Genomic DNA, 16969 nt, shown 5'->3' with positions numbered 1-16969 from the left:
CCAGATTCGGCGGTTGCGACAACCAACGAAGGCTAGGGCAGTAGTGATCAACGGAAGTGCCGTCGGCGACGACGAGCAGCGATGGGTGCTTATGCGACTTACTGTTTATCGTCTTACATATATTGGTTTGTGATTTTTTTTGAATTTTTTTTATTTGTGTATTGGATAAATGATATTGTGTATTTGATTATTGATTTGTGTATTTGATTATTGAGTTTGTGTATATGCGTATTTGATTATTGATTTTGTGTGTATGTATCTAATTATTTTGTATATTTGATTATTAATTTTGTAGAATGGAAATATTTCAAACAATTTTTTTTAAAATAATTGTATTTAAAAAATATTAGTAAATTTATTTAAAAATATAGTAAATATTATAAAATTTTAAAACTATCATATTTATTATTAAATTATAAAATAAATGATAAATTTTTATAGTAGTGAAAATTATAAGTAAGGTAAAATAAATAGAGTTGAAGTTTATTAATAAATAAATAAAATAAGGAGTCAAATAGAGAAGAGAATAAGAATCACACGAGCACTTTTTTTCTCCTATCTCGTATTATCCATTTTCATAATATATATTTCATATATACAACATGCTCACAAGAATGCTTCTTGATCCATTTGCCCACTTCCTCCACAAAGGAAGTGACTTCAATTGCATTTTCCAGTTATCTCTATCCAACTGCATATAGTAGATCTGAATCTAGATCTGGAGCCCTTTATGAGAGGACTAACCCAAGTCCCAAACCCAGATCCAAGTCAGTATTTATTACAAACTCATTTTGCATTAAAAAATATTTTTCATTGTAAAATATTTTATGTCCATACAAACAAAGCCTGTGGCTCCATTTATTTATAGGTAAAACATTTTATATTGGATTTCAATAAAAAAGAAATATTTTATAAATGAAAAATTTTGAAATAAAATATTTTTATCTTATCTTTTAATATATGATTTCAATATGACATCCATCCATGACCCTAAATGTAACATCTCCCATCGAACGATAGTAAGAATCGAAACAACTTATCTTGATGGACTTACGCGAACTTTTCAGGGGGTCACCCATTCTTGAGCTTTCCTAGCTCAAGCACGCTTAACTCCGGAGTTCCTTGCCTACATTTAGCCCAAAATGTATTTAGCTGGTGTTATTTCCTTTCTTACTTATTCTCGATATATACTACCTTTATCTGGGCTCTTGGGGTATTACATTCTCCCCCTCTTGAGCACATGACGTTCTCGTCATGTGACCTTACAACTAGTCCCAGATCTTCTCCCCTTTGGAAGCTGCCATCATAGAAACTTGCCAGAAGCCGCTTTTTGTACAGGCCATCGAGCTCCGACGCCACTCCCTACCCTCATCGGACTGCCTTTACTAAGGGTCAGCTCTGATATCACCTGTAACATTCATAGGAATGACCAGAACAACTTACCCTTATGGACCTATGCGAACTTCCCAGGGGTCATCCATCCTTGAGCTTGCCCAGCTCAAGCATGCTTAATTTGGGAGTTCCTTACCTACATTTAGCCCAAAATGTATCCAATTGGTGTTATTTTATTTCTTACTTATTCTCGATATATATTACAATTCTCTAGGCTCTTGGGGTATTACACTAAAACAATCATAGAAATGATAAATATCATTCAATCACATGCGTACAAGAGACCTTATATACAAGTATGTTAAATAAGGTTAAACTTAATTTACCTTAAAGAACAAAATAATACATTGGTTAAAGTGTATGCAAGGGGGCACAACATTGAAAGATAGAAGGCATATAATCTGGGTCCCAAGACTGCATGTAGCATTCAAAACATGGTGAAAGGTTGCACAGTTGCACTAATAATTTGTGTAGAATGTTATGTTGAAACCTTTTAGTAACCACACACATCCTTGTATTGTGACATAGAATGAGAAAAAATATGGCTACTTTTTCTTACAATATAATAACATGTTTTGTATGTTTAAACACGTGAGACTTTAACTCTTCAAAAAAACCTCTTAAAAAAGGTGGGAACATTCTAAATTTTCATAGCATCACCCCTTGTGCCCAATCAATATCTTAATGACATAGTTGTTGCTTATCAATGCTAATGTCCTATAGCGCAACCTATTTTGTCTCTTAATCTATTGTTATAGAATTTCACACATGAGTATATCAGTGTAGAATCATTCATTTCAAATTTCTTGTTAGACATACATGCGAGGATCTATTAATTGATAGTGCGTGTGACATCTGCAAGCATTATTTGTAGTAAGAGGAAAATTATTGTTCCAACATAAAACATACTTGAAAAGTAGAATTGTTAACTATAAGCATGGGAAGAATGTCATTTAATACAACATAAAAAGTCTCAACAACTTAACAATATATAATAGGCAGCATTTGCTATAGTTTGGGATCCTCTTTCACAAATACATCACCACAATAATTGAAGATTTTTTAGGCAATCCCTCTTCCTAATCTTTAGCATGTGAAGGAAGATACGACACACCTTCGTGTCAGTTATGAATAGTTGTGTGACCTTGGTATAAACCTCGTGGTCAAGGTCTTTGAGGAGGTTCAATTTATCAAATGCATCTGCCAATGACTTTGGGAGTTCTTCTTCCCCTTTGTCAACCTCTTGGCCACTCGACTTTGCCTTTTTATTCATGGGACACAAAACTTTTACCTCCAAGACTTGAAGTAAAAGAATACTTCATTTAGATTTACATCCCCATGTGGCCTTTTTATTTTCTTGTTTGAACTTGTCATCTTAGAATGCTCATTGTCGATGAATTGGGAAGCGAGTCTTCATTACTGTTGATTAATGAAGGCAGTCGCATTAACAAGTAAGTGTTGACTCCCGTTGCAGTCGTGTTCTCGAATATGTGCTTCAACTCGTAATGTGGCATCCCCCATTTTCTAATTTTGTTAGCATGCTTATTTCCTTACATCAAATTTTCAATCTATTGATTAAATTCACATGAAACCTTAAGAGCTATGATAACATTTGTAATCCTACCTTGCAAACTTAGTCCCATACATCCTTGGGAGCTATAGCAATATTTGTGTCAGATCCCAACTAATACCTGTCTTCTCATGTAAAATTATAAAAGCATTGAATTTTATTCATAGGTAGTTGTACTTATTCTTGAGTTGATCAAGGTTGTATAGATATCCATTTTTTTCAAGCATTTCTTCCTAGATTTGATGTCATGTCAGTTTCATGAAATTCTTAGTCCATCGTTGTCCTTTTAAGTCCTTGACATCCTTGGGACAAATAAATAAGAACTTTGAATCATCCACCTATGCCCCTGCTTTCTCCTTCTTAACCTTTACTATATCATCATTTTGAGACATCTTTCTCAAAATCAATATTCCCACTAAAAATTTTTATCATTCATGTAATGATTTTTTTGTTTAAACAATATTACCGTAAACACATTCTTACATGTGACTAGTATGAAAATGCACAAATAGGAAACAAAAATGTGTAGATTTAACTAATATTTGTGAGATTTTCATATTGAAATCAAAATGCAAGTTTGGGTCATTGAAAAGTTCAAAATCTAGTCGCCTAATCTCCAACAATTGCTTTTAACGCGTTAAAAATCTCATCGAGCCCTACATCCCTAGAAAACCTATTCCATTGCAATACGCCTATTGCGATAGTTGTTGTTGGATTAATAAAAAGGCTTAGCTGTCAAATCTGGTAAGTTCGCCCTTAGATCTGAAGGATGAACAACCAATTCTATTTTGGTCATCAACGGATCTATGGTGCTCGAGTTCGCCTCAGTTGCCATTCGCCCAATCTACTCAAGGACGATGGATACTAGTCAGGGATAGTTGGATTTGGTGGTGTTCGCTAAAAGAACAACTGGATTTTTAGGAGTTCACCAAAACCTAAGGTTGGAATTAGTCGATGTTGTTAGAAATCGACAAGATCTGGTCAATTTGGTGGGGATGTTTGAAACAATAGACAAATTTAGTGGAGTTTGCCAAAACGACGATCAAAGCTAGTTGAAATAGCTAGAAAGATGGTAGGATTCGGTCTAGTTTGCCAGAAACTCTATTGGATCTGCAAGACATTAGTAGAAGGATAACAAAGTTGCTTGACTTTTAAAAGAATTGAACCAATGGTCAGTGGCTGAAGATAAGGAAGGGCGAAAGAGAATGGTGTTGAAAGGTGAAGAGTTGGAATAGAAGAAATGAAAGTTGGAAGGGAAGGGGTGGAAAAAATGAAAATGAAATATGCTTAAATTCATTCTATTTTTTCTTTCAAAACGTTGAAAATAATTTTCAAAAACACAACACTAATTTCACTGTTTCTATTACAAAATTTTGAAATTAGATAAAAGTTTTTCAAAAACGATAACGTTTTCAACTAGGGCTTAATGTATAACTTGCAATTTAAGCAAATCGCGAGACTATTTTCGGCATTTCCATTTATTTGATTTTCTGAGTTGATATTGGGCTTGGGCCTAGATCCAATAATATAATGGCTTGCTAGCCCAAAATTCCAACGGCCTTTTAGCCTTCCTTCAAAGCGGTGGAGAGTTAACAGGTTTTATTAAACACAGAATAATACATAGTTCCTCTCTCTGGAAGTATATCGTCATCGAAACTCCGTAACATAACCAAACTCCTGTGGGTTCCCAAACGAACGCCATTCCATCTCCATCTGCGATTGTGCGAGAGAAAGCGTGGTCGCCGTTTGTGTTGGAGAAGAAGATGCCGAAGAAAATGGGAGTCAACAGCAAAGCCGAGGCGGCTAGGGCTCGAAAAACAGCCACCGAAGCTGAGAAGAAAGAGCGAGAGGCGCGTGACAAAGAGGAACAGTACTGGCGTGAAGCCGAGGGCTCCAAGTCCCGAGCCGCCAAGAAGCGCGAGGAGGAAGCCGAGAAGCGTGTCGAGGCCGCCGCGCGCAAGGCCGAGGCTCGCCGCCTCGCCGAGCAGGAGGAGAAGGAGCTCGAGAAAGGTCTCCGGAAGCCCGATAAGAAGGCCAATCGCGTCTCTGTACCCGTCCCGAAGGTCACAGAGGCGGAGCTCCAGAAGCGGAAGGAGGAGGAGCAGGAGCAGATTCTGAAGCGAGCCGAGGAGGCCAAGCGCCGACAGAGCCGGACCCAGGGCGAGGAGGAGTATGAGAGGATGGTGCTTGTCGCGAATATGAACCGCGATGATTCAATAATCGAGGCACGGACGGTTGAGGACGCTATTTCCCAGATGGCTGTTACAGATAACTTGCCTGTCGATAGGCATCCCGAGAGGAGGCTCAAGGCATTGTTTAAGGTATGTTTGGTCGAAATCTTGTGTTTGTGTCGTATTATTGGTTAAAAATTGTAAATCTGATTGTGGTTTTGTAATTGGGCTTATGTTTGATGGATCCGTGAACTGTACATAAATTGATTGAAGTATTTTATTGTTTTCAGATCCCAGTTATGCCTATTTTTTTATGTTTTTTGCATTCCTTGAACAGTGCGTAGATTGATTGAAGTATTTAGTTGTCTGTGGGAGCCAGAATCTTGTAGAAGCCAGTATATGCCTTAACTGTTAAGAAGCATTTCGTCTCTGTTAATGGATAACTATACGGAATTTAACTTTAAACCTGTAATATATAAGAAAAATGAATATGAATGTACCAGTTAGTACTTGAACACTTGTGGAAATATGCCCCCGGTGCTCTCATTTTTCCCTAAATTTAATTTGTTTGTTCTACGAAAAAGCATTGGGGGAATTTATTTGAAAGTTTATATTCTATTTGTAGATTGATGAATTAAAAGACTAACAGATATACTCTTGCAGGGAGGAGTATGATTGCAAAAATTTACTGGCCAACTAAGAATTTTGTTGTTTTTGTTACTAAGTATTAAGTTGTGGGAAGGATAAGAATGAAGTTGGGCTCTCACAAATGTACCCAAGGAATATAGAATGATGGTTCAGGTTCACATGATTTAGAATGTTTATTTTGTAATTAATTTTGGTTATTCAGCACCATGTATGTTTCTAGTTTAGGTATTATTCCAATTACAAAGAACCTTATTCATCATAGAGGTATGCTTTCTACTATTTGTAAGAACCTTTTCAGAGATATGGGCATAGAAATAGTTGAATTGCATGCACAGTGGTCTAGCTTTAACCTGTTTAGAATTTAGAATCATCTACTCAGTCTTTGAAATAGGTCTTGGAATATCGAATTCGAAGTCAAAGAGAGTTTGTATGTAACTTGAAAGATAGTGTTTTATGTTCTTAGTCTAGCTGCCATTGCATCTGACTTTGTGAGTTCATGACAGTATCAGAGCCATTAAACCCAGGAATGAAACAATTCGATACCAACCAGATATATTAAAAATATATCAGAAATGAATAATGTCTGAACAATTGAGCTTAATACCATACTTGAATACAAATATCCAGATCTGAGTTACAAAAATTGGATATTGTCCAAGTTGGAACTTCAAACACAATTGATATGGTTACAACAAGCATACAAAGTAAGGATAATTAGGAAAGAGAAATGGAGCACAAGGTACAATGGCTAGGAGTAGAAAGACTGGTTGTTGTAGGTTGAGAACTTCTTTTACGTTATCACTTTTTATGAATGGCTTTGATATTGTAATGTTCAGAAGTCTTCCTGGATAGATTTCAACTGCTTTTGGTCAAAAGATTGAGGATGATAAGCTTTGGCCTGCAGTTGGACTTGTGCCATCTGAAATGGCTTACACATTCAAGAGCTTGATGAAGTATGTGTGTAGAATAATCTTGTAGTACATCATTTGCTTTCTCACATACAAAAGACACCAACAGATAGGGCCAGTTGATTTTTCATCACATGAATTTTGATTTTTTCACTTTTTCTTGGGAAAGTCCATTTTTCATATGAATTCATGAAATCAAAGTTTTTGACTTGCTATTCAAATTAAAGACTTTCGTTCTTCACACAAATAAAATAACATATCAAGCCCTAATTCCATTAGGTGGTGTAACTACATAGATTCTAGCTCACCATTTATTTCTATCTACAGCCAAATCTTTTGTAAAGCCATTATAACATATATCATGCTCGAGTTTTCTGCTAAGTAGTTTATTTATTTATTTATTTTACTTCTTTTGCTAAAACATCTTCCATTCCATTCATTCTCCTCATAGGAGCATTTATTGTTCTTCTCACACGAGTAAGCTATCTTAATTGTATCTCTTACATCTTATCTTCAATAGGAGCAACTTGTCTTTATGACTTATGATCTCATTCCTAAATTTATCATTTTCTTTATGGTTTTCCAATTCACTGTATGACTGTCATCTCCATTATGTTGACATTGTCCAACACTTTGTGCCATACAACAGAGTTAGTCTTATGGCCATTCAGTAATTTATTTTAGCTTTATTGCATTAAGCATCAACTTCTATATTTTAATCATCATGTCTTAATTTGATGGTGACATCCTCATTAATTTCTCCATATTTTTAGGCAATTGGTTTAGGATATTTGAACTAATTTTTTTTTTTTTTGAAATGACTTGACTTACTGTTGTGAAATTTGCATTCCATTTACTTGGTTTTTGATCTATTCAACTTCTTTAGTTTTACACTTTATGTTGTCTTATCCACCAATTAAATGTTATTTGCAAATAGCATATGCCAAGGTATCTCTTTCTAGATGTGTTTAATGGGCTCATCCATCAGTAGGGTAAAGAATTAAGGGCTCTTGAGTCTATTGCTGATCCAATTGCAATTAAAAAAGTCTTAATATCCCTTCCAATAGTTTTAATCCATGTTTCTATTTTATGATACACGTCTATAAATATAAGTAATTCAAATTCTTTTTTCTCTCAAACCCTATATAACAGCCTGTTTGGAACCAATCATAATGAAATCAGAAACAAATTCCTGAGTTTAATTATTCCAAGAGAATTAGAATTCCAATTATTTCATTTGGAATAAAACACTAAAAATTAGAATTGAACTCCAATTTTTATGTTTGGAAGCAAGATGAAAATAGAAGTAAAGAAGTAATTTGGCAATATTATCCTTAATAACTCAATTAAAATAGAAAACTAATATACAATGTAGCCAAAGGACCAACACAACCATCACGAAAATATACCTAAAAATTGCTATAAATAGTCTAAACCAGCCAAAAAACTTACTGGGGATTTTCTTTCATGGAAGAAAAAGATTGAAATAACTGTTCAAAAGTTAAACATGCAAACGATTCTCAACCAATTAGTAAGAGACTTGGCATGATGCAAGTTACACTTGTGTTCTCATTCAAATTCCAGAAAATATATACAAACAATCATTTATTATATTTAACGCTACCATTGTCAAACCTCAAAAAAGACTAGAAACAAATAATAAAGATTGAATACAAAACAAAGTTGAAATTATTGATAATCCAACAAACATTAGATAAATTTAAATTACATTATAAATAAAAAAAAAAACTTGTCTTCATGCATACTTTACTAGATGTTACTCTTTGTTTTCTTGTAATGAGAAAATTAGCATTTCAAAGAAGGAGACTTTAAAAAAAAAAAAAAAAAACTTGGATGAGAAAGGCCTAGGAATATAATGTCAGATCCTAAGATCTGACAATGGTTATTTTTGGTAGAAACAGAGAGAAAATGGGGAAAGAATTAGACTGAAAGGGGAAGAGCAGCAAGAATTAGAGAAAGATAGAAGGTTCGGGGGAAAGAGAGAATTCAGAGAGAGGGAAAGGATTCCATTCATAGCATAAAAAAAATCCCCACCCTCTTACAATCAGCCTTTTATAGGCAGTTCTATGGCTGTAACAGCAATAGCAGCCATGTGCAAGTAACAGAATAATAACAGAATGCAGCTAATTACAATTATACCCTCCTGGTGCCCTATGGTCATGACAAATTTCCCCCGCTTAAAAAATTTATTGTCCCTAAGAAATTACAACAGTTGAGCCACCTGCGGGAGTGTCATGAACCTAGGGTTTAGCCTAGGGTTGGATTGGAATTGGAAGAATGAAGGTGGAATTTAGAAGAAGAATAGGGAAGAACAGAAAGTGAGGGAGGGAAAGATCGAGAGAGAGAGAGAGAGAAAGGATGGAAGATCAGACTATTCAATTATCAATTCATACATGATCCTCTCTCTTACAGTAGCCCTTTTATAGGCAAATTTGACTGCTAACTGAATTATAACAACACCCATGTGCTCCTAACAAATTGCAAATATCTTCTAACAAACTATTATAAGCCTATTATAACATTGCCCTTCTATTGCTCCTAAGGTTATGACAATTCCCCCCGCCTTAAAAGGTTTCTTGTCCCACACGAAATTTATTACTATTGAGCCGCTGTTTCTTCAACCAATTCCCATTCTCACTGTCTGTTTAATCTTTTTTTTCCCTCTTTCTCCTTCTAGGCACATTCCTCTTTGCCTTTGTGTTCCTTCTCTTTTGCTTTTCTTGCACTTGTAACATGTTGTCTTCGCAGATCTCCATAGTTGTTCCAAATGTTTGCCACACCTCCAAAAAGACAACCTTTAAGCTGTGCATGTCAGCCTTTTCATCGATCCTTGGCCACCCCCCCTCAATTTTTGATGCAGTGTAAAAATAGGTACAAACTTGGCTAGTACGATCTAAAGAAACTCCAACCATTTTGGTAGGGTCGGGATCCTCATCCAAATTTTCAACTTCCTGCTCTTGCAAAATGTGGTATGCACGGATCTTTTTATCCAATTTCCTTTCTTCTTCGGGACCTTGCACTACCCTTGACAATAGGGGTGTCAAAAAATATTCGAAAACCGGTGAATCGGACCAAACCAGACTGAATCGTGCCTTTTGGATTGGTTCTAAGGTTCAATGGTTAAGTTCTGGTTCTAAAAAATTAAGAACCGATATATTTGGTTTGGTTACTGATTTTTTTTCCAAACCGTGGTTCGAATCGAACTAGAACCGATATTATACTTATATATATATATATTATAATTTTTTGGGTATATATATATACACATACGCATAAATAGTATTACTTCCTAGGAAATTAGCGAGATTCATGAAGTCTTTTATTTCTAGACTTTTATGCGCTATTGCTATACTAAATGGTCGATGTAATCTCATTTGATGAGGTAGTCTATGAATTATTTTTTTCTACTTTTACTTACTTGAAGCATTAATGAAGTTATGGTTTATTTAATTAACAAATTTGTTTGTAATTTCATATTTTGCGAAAATGTTTAGAAGCTAAATGTTAATTGGATAGAATCAAAACCGAACCGAAACCAGTTCGGTGTGACATATTGGTCATGGTTTGGTTTTATATCTGTTCGGATTGGTAATGGTTTGGTTACGGTTCTTATTTTTTTGGAATCGTTAAAAATGGTTCGGTTACTGGATTCTTATAGAACTGGATCAATCCGAACCGTTGACACCTTTACTTGACAAGTTTACTTCAGTTCCAACACTCTCTTCCTTAATTTTGATTGGATTTTTAGTTGGAATCTCCTGATTCCATGCAAACAATTCATCAAACCTTCTTCCTTGTGTTTGTTGGAATTTCCCTTTATATTAACTTCTCTTTCAACAATATCAGATTGTCCCTTTATATGAAGGGTTGTTCATGAACCTAGGGTTGGATTAGAAATTGGAAGAATGAAGGGAGAATTTAGAAGAAGAATAGGGAAGAACAGAAAGTGAGGTAGGTAAAGATGAGAGAGAGAGAGAGAGGATGGAAAAGCAGACTATTCAATTATCAATTCATACATGATCTTCTCTCTTATAGTAGCCCTTTTATAGGCAAATTTGATTGCTAATTGAATCATAACAGCACCCATGTGCTCCTAACAAATTGCAAATATCTCCTAACAAACTATTATAAGCCTAGTACAATATTGCTCTTTTATTGCTTCTAAGGTTATGACAGGGAATTGTTTAAGGAGATTAGGTAGATACTCCCAAGTGGTGTGATCGGGATGCAAGTGAGACCATTGCACAAGAACTTGTGTCCAAGGTATCAATCCCTGGTAGATGACTTATTTTTCCAACACTGCAAGCGGTTCAACATTTTCTGCCAAGTCTTCAGCTAGTGGGGGTAAATGTGGTCTTGTGGTCTCCGTTGGGCCAACAGATTTCTTCAGGAGGGACATGAAAAACCGGATGGGCCAATACATTGGAGGTAGCTTCAGGTGATAGGCCATTGTCCCTATTTTAGCCTCCACTTCGAAAGGCCCATAATACTTGGACTGGGACTCAACTTGGATGTTGGGGAAGGTGAGAAGGCATGTTGCTGAAATCATTTCACCCTTAAGTACACCATATCTCCTACCTCAAACACCCTTTTGCTTCTTCTACAGTCTACAATCTATTTCATTTGGTTTTGAGCCACTACTAGCTACTTCTTAATCAACTGCAACATCTCCTGCTGTTGCTGTAAATAATAATCCACAGCCCTTTTAGTACTAAGAGAGGGTATTACCGCCAGTAGTAGTGGGGGTTTGTATCCGAACAAGGCTTCAAAGAGAGGTCTCTTGAGTGAACTATGAAAGCTTGAGTTATATCATCATTGGGCAAGGGACAACCACTTGTTCCAGCTCTTAGGCTTGGAGAAACAAATACACCGAAGGTAATTTTCCAAGCACTGATTTACCCTTTCGGTTTGCCCATCAATTTTGGGATGATAAGCAGTCGACGTTTGTAGCTTCACCCCCAAATTTCAGAATAATTCTTGCCAGAGGTGTAGGTAAAGATCTTGTCCCTATTTGAAATTATGGATAGTGGCAGCCCATGGATTTTTATAACTTAATCTAACAATAAACGCACTACTATTATAGGAAGGCGCGATCGGAAGCAGAGTTGATCAATCCTTGTTTGTGACTTTGGCAAACTTGTAGCCGCTAGGTTTGAAATTTGAAGGCGAATTCCGGCTTGTGAGTCAGGTAGTCTTCGGCTATGGAAGCAAATCAGGAGGGCGACTGTGAGAAACAAATTCTTGCGCAATGAATGAACATCAGCGAAGTGCCAATCATAAGTGATCCTTGCCAAGTAGATCCAATCGATTCTTTGGAAGTTGAGCGAGAGGTGAGTTCTAGGTGATTTTTGATTTGATTCTGGCGGATTTTATTGGCTTAAGCAAAATCGACTAACATAGGAGGCGGATCCAGAGCAGTCGATCGCGAATTGAGAAGCAGATTCATAGGCGACTACGATCTAGGCAACCCAAAGTGATTCATCTAGAGCAACCAATCCTAGGTTGTTGGCTGATGTGGTGATTGATTCTCAGTCCAGAAGATAACAACAATGTTCGATTCTCAGGCAATCCTTGGAAATAGATTCGACAAAGAATTTTGGGGTTCGATTAGAATTTAGAAGCTGATCAAGAAGCTATTACAGAGGAGAATTTGCAAGGATTTGAATTGAGAAGATGGATACAAGAACGACAAATACACAGGACGGAATTGATAGTAAATTGAAAGGTCTATTAAGTAAGTTTGATGAATTATTGATAAAGTTTACCAAGAAGGATCAAGTTGGAGATGAAAGTTACAAAAAGAGCTCAACAAGTTGAAACAAGAGAACTCGGTTACGGAGTTCTTGGTCAAGTTTGAGAAATTGAAAGCACTGGTGCTCAATTTCCATTCTACTTTGACTGAGTCTTATTTTGTATCAAGATTTCATTAATGGTGTTAACGATACGCTGAGACCAATGGTGAAGATGATGCATCCTGCCACGATACAAGCATCAGCAGAGAGGGCTAGGATGCAATAGTGGGTGCCAGAAGCTATTTACAGAAAGCATGGGCTACACCTAAAAGTTATCTTAGGAGCAGCCAGCATAATGAAGGTATTTCTACAGCTACCTCCAGTTTGCTGCAAGAAGTTGATGAACTTCCCGCAATGGATGAGGAAATTCAAGAAGTAAAAGATACTTCGATTGATGAGATCTCTAAGGAAGATGAGGAAGTAAAAGATGATGTGAACTTGAGAAAGGATACCATCATAACTACTTTGGATTTTGAAGACTTCAGGTCTGTTTCTCTTGAAAAAGGGGGTACTTTAATACTTGATGATAATAGAAAGCTAATTTTTGAGGATCTACAAAGTAGAGCCAAAGAGGAGGAAAAAGCAGTTAAAAAAATGTCTATGTGTGGCAAAAGATTTTTGTTGGTCTTTTAGGCACAATCAAGGAAATCACAACAGATGATATTGTTGGATATTTTTTAGCCACTGAAGATGCAGAGGAGTTGGTGTTGATTTTAGCAGAGAAAAATAAAGAAGGTACTTCAAGAGAGGTTGAAGTAAGAGAAAAGAACAAGAAAGAAAAAGCCAAGAAGGAGAAAGAAATGCTGAACAAAGAGATGTTTTTCTCTTTCATTTATTAGATAAAGCCAAGATGGAGAAAGAAAAAGAGGCCAAAGCAAGTAAGAGAAAAGAACAAGAAAATGTGAAGAAGAAATCAGATTGTGAAGGCTGGAATTAGATGAAGAACAGGGTTAGTAGCGGCAAGTTCTTGGAGACAAGAACTCTCTTTTGGGGGGGGATTGTCATGACCTTAGGGGTATTAGAGGGGCAATACTGTAATGGAGTTACAATTGTTTGTTAGGAGATATTTTATAATTTTGTTAGCAGCACATGGGTGCTGTTATTTTAGAATATGCTTTCAGTTAGCTACTAGTTGATGCCTATAAAAGGCTACTTGTAGGAGGAGGGGATGAGGTTGTTGAATGAATTGAATTCTAATTTTCCCTCTCAATTGTTCTGTTCTCCCTCTCAATCTCCTTTGTCCTCCTCTATTCTTGCTGTCTCCCTCCATTTCTGTCTAATTCTTCCCCGCTCTTTTCAATTTCCCATCCGAACCCTAGGAAAACCCTAGGTCGTCACATAGTGTCTTTATTCTTCTTTTTTGGGAGACAATATAGTGGTTACACTTGTTGAGAGTCCAATCTGGCCATTTGGCCTCTAATGATGACTATGTTCAGAATTTGTAGATTGTTTACTTATAGGTATAATCTGGGTACATGTCTTTCGTAGAGTCCCCTATTTTTCTTGCATATTCATTTCTAGGCTCAGGACAAATTAAGGAATAGCTAGTGAAATAGGAGGACTGGGAGCATGTAGTTGAATTATATTCTGATTGGATGAACATCTAGAATTTTGGTATAGTCTTCTCTAGCTACATATGTGGGTCTCGTAATGGTAAAATAGTCTCTGGATGCAACATAGCATATAGCATCTATGGACTATATAATACAGAATATGTGACTTGTTGTATTTTTCAATTCTAATTTTATGTTAAGAATTTTGGTGGGATCAGTGCCTCCCTGTTCTTTTACTTGTCATTAAATAAGGCAAGCAATCTGGGGCTTATGAAATGAGAACATCAAAAAAATGAAAAGACTGGTTATGCAGTGCCTCCTTTTAGTCCTGGTATTTTCTCAGCCAATGCTGTGCTGTTATTGGATTACATTTGTGAGTTGAAGAGTATGGAAGATTAATCCTCCTAGTAGTTTCTGCTCCCCGCATTTATGCAATAAGTAGTGGTTTCCTGGCTATATTGAAGGCTTTACTTCTTGGATTATGCATTTACTAATAACTTAGCACTTTTATCTAGTTATTTATGGGAAGGGTCCTCCCTGCTGTTCTTCTCCTCTGGCTATTCTCTTTTGCCTTCCATTTCCTCCGTAGTAATTTTGCATTTTGCTCAAAATGAGAAAACTTCTAATTCAATCAACTAGCCCTATTTATATTTGCAGGAAGTAAGTGTGAGTGCATGGGATTCCAATGTGAGGCATGATATTGATTTGATGACTATGTGTATCCAGTTAATTTGAATTTTGGCATGTATGCTGAGTATGAGAATTATATGGAGGCTGGCAGTAGATTGATAAAAACATTCCATAATAAGCTATTGATTTGAGGTAGCATTGTTATTTGGGGGATCAAGTGAAGTTGATTTTGCTAGTTAAGTTGGATGTATATTGGATTTTGTTCTTTTTTTTTTCACAATATCCGTAAAGTGAATGCTTCATATTCTCCTTTGCTTTCATATTCTCACAGGCTTTTCAGGAAGCTGAGCTTCCCAGGCTGAAGGAAGAGAAACCAGGTCTTACTCACACCCAGTACAAGGACTTAATATGGAAGCTATGGAAGAAATCTCCCGATAATCCTCTTAACCAGGTAATTTAGTGGACTCGTCCCCTTAAGTAATTCTTTTCTGTTTGAAGTTCGCTCTGCAGCACTATGCTCTACCAAGGATTATTCTCTACTCTTTTTCTCCTGCTTTTCCTTATCTATTAATATGGTGAATAAGTTATTATCTAAGAACTCTTCTTCATTGTTTGGTGTCTTTGTGCAATATATGATTTTGCTATTTAACATTATGGATACAAGCCAAAATTGTTCAAAGGGCTCTATAGAAAAACTATGTATGGTAATAAGTGAAAATGCCCAGATTACTTTGTTATGTTCCCAGGACATAAGTTTGTTGCAAATAAGTTGAAATTCCATATTTGATTGGTAGAGTTCCAATAGCCAAAAGACTTCCTGAGCAAGTTCTGTTGCATTTATTAAAATTTCTTCACATACTTGCAGTTGAGGATGTGATTGCAGTTGATGTCACTCATCACAATTAGGATAAATTTTGTCCTCTTCCAAATGGCACTACATACCTATGAACTTATAAGTACATTTGTATTATTTTGTTTTCCATCATTCCACCTTGGAATTTGTACAAAATCTTAGTCTGCTGAATTGATTATGTACAACAGGGCCCAAGATGCAAGAGAGTATATGCATATATATACTTTTTTTTTTTTTTGGGGGGGGGGGGGGGGGGGGTGTTGGGGTGGGGGGGGTGTTGCCTTATCACTTCCACTTCAAAGTGATCAAAGTATTAGAAAATGACTGGCCAAGTTTCTAAGTTCTTCCACTCCTTAGCTATAAATGGCTATGATGTTTTTACCATGACCCTAGCTTCATTTAAGCTTGTAGAGGATTTGCATTTACATAGAGTAATTTTGTGCCCTTGACATTACCTGTCTTTTCCACAGTTATCCTGCATTGCTGATTTGTTTTGCAAAAGTTTGACTTGGACCCCTCATTTTGACGAGCTTGCTATGAATGGTTGGGGTTTAACTCAATTATGAACTCAATTTATTTGTCATATTGTGCAATTTACTTTGAATTGTTCTTTCCAGTTGTTTTAGTGCCAGAAGATATTGTGAATCTGCCCGTTTCCCTTGCAGCACGAGCTTTTAATTTCATCTATTGCAAGGGTGGTGGGGAATAGGTCATTGTTGGGTTTGCATTCATAATTGGTTGCTGGTTTCCTGAACAATTATTGATGGGTTCCAGTCAAGGATTGGAGCCAAGTAATGATAGTTTCTGCTGTTTGTAGCCCTTCTAGGTCTTTACAGGCCTTAACTATTTGCGTTCAACCAAGTGGTTAGGAAAAGCTTTTGTTAAATCTGGTCTGGCAATTGCTGGCCATTTCCAATGATGAATGGCCACGTAAGGTTAAAAAACCCAAATCCATTCCCCATATAAAAACTGTGCACTGTTTGTATCTCACCGAATATCTTATTTTCCATATGCAGGTCGCAGAATGAAAACCCAATGCATTAGATTCCTGGGCTTCACTGGAAGAGGAGGACACTGTAGTATTTGGCATAGATACATAATCAACATCCTACTGGATTGTTTGGGGCCGCTATAGGAAATCTGAGCGTGGGGGTGTTCAAGCTGATCAGATAATAATACTTGCTTTTCATCCTCCACTAATAACTTCCCTGTTGTTTTGTTTTCTGTGATGAAGTTCTTTGGAGTCTTTTTCATGGCTGTAATCAACTCTGTCTTTCTTGATGAACCAGCAGAGAAATTGTGTAAATTATGAAGTGGCTGTTCTATACGTGTACTCGGTTGTAAAACATGTTTCTTCACAGAATGGTTTGCCTTATGTTTTATCTTCTTAGATATCAGGCTGCCGCCAATTGGCCGCAATGGTTTTCCCTA

At 36.4% G+C, this 16969-nt stretch overlaps 1 protein-coding gene across 1 annotated transcript; it reads left to right on the top strand.

Moving 5' to 3' along the window:
- Window positions 1–4575: 4575 nt before the first annotated feature.
- LOC127801996 (uncharacterized) lies at window positions 4576–16969 on the top strand. Its single transcript, XM_052337596.1, has 3 exons — window positions 4576–5283; window positions 15017–15136; window positions 16555–16969. Exons 1-3 carry the CDS (start codon window positions 4726–4728, stop codon window positions 16564–16566), a joined length of 690 nt encoding a protein of 229 aa, XP_052193556.1. The 5' UTR covers window positions 4576–4725; the 3' UTR covers window positions 16567–16969.

Source organism: Diospyros lotus, chromosome 5, assembly GCF_014633365.1.
Source record: "Diospyros lotus cultivar Yz01 chromosome 5, ASM1463336v1, whole genome shotgun sequence".
Classification (NCBI taxonomy): domain Eukaryota; kingdom Viridiplantae; phylum Streptophyta; class Magnoliopsida; order Ericales; family Ebenaceae; genus Diospyros; species Diospyros lotus.
The sequence above is the reverse complement of the archived record's forward strand: the minus strand, read 5'-3'. Positions and strand labels throughout refer to the sequence as shown.

Coding starts and splice junctions, on each gene's coding strand:
- LOC127801996 (XM_052337596.1), top strand. CDS start 4,726: ATGCCGAAGAAAATGGGAGTCAACAGCAAAGCCGAGGCGGCTAGGGCT. Junction 5,284..15,016: donor GGCTCAAGGCATTGTTTAAG/GTATGTTTGGTC, acceptor ATATTCTCACAG/GCTTTTCAGGAAGCTGAGCT.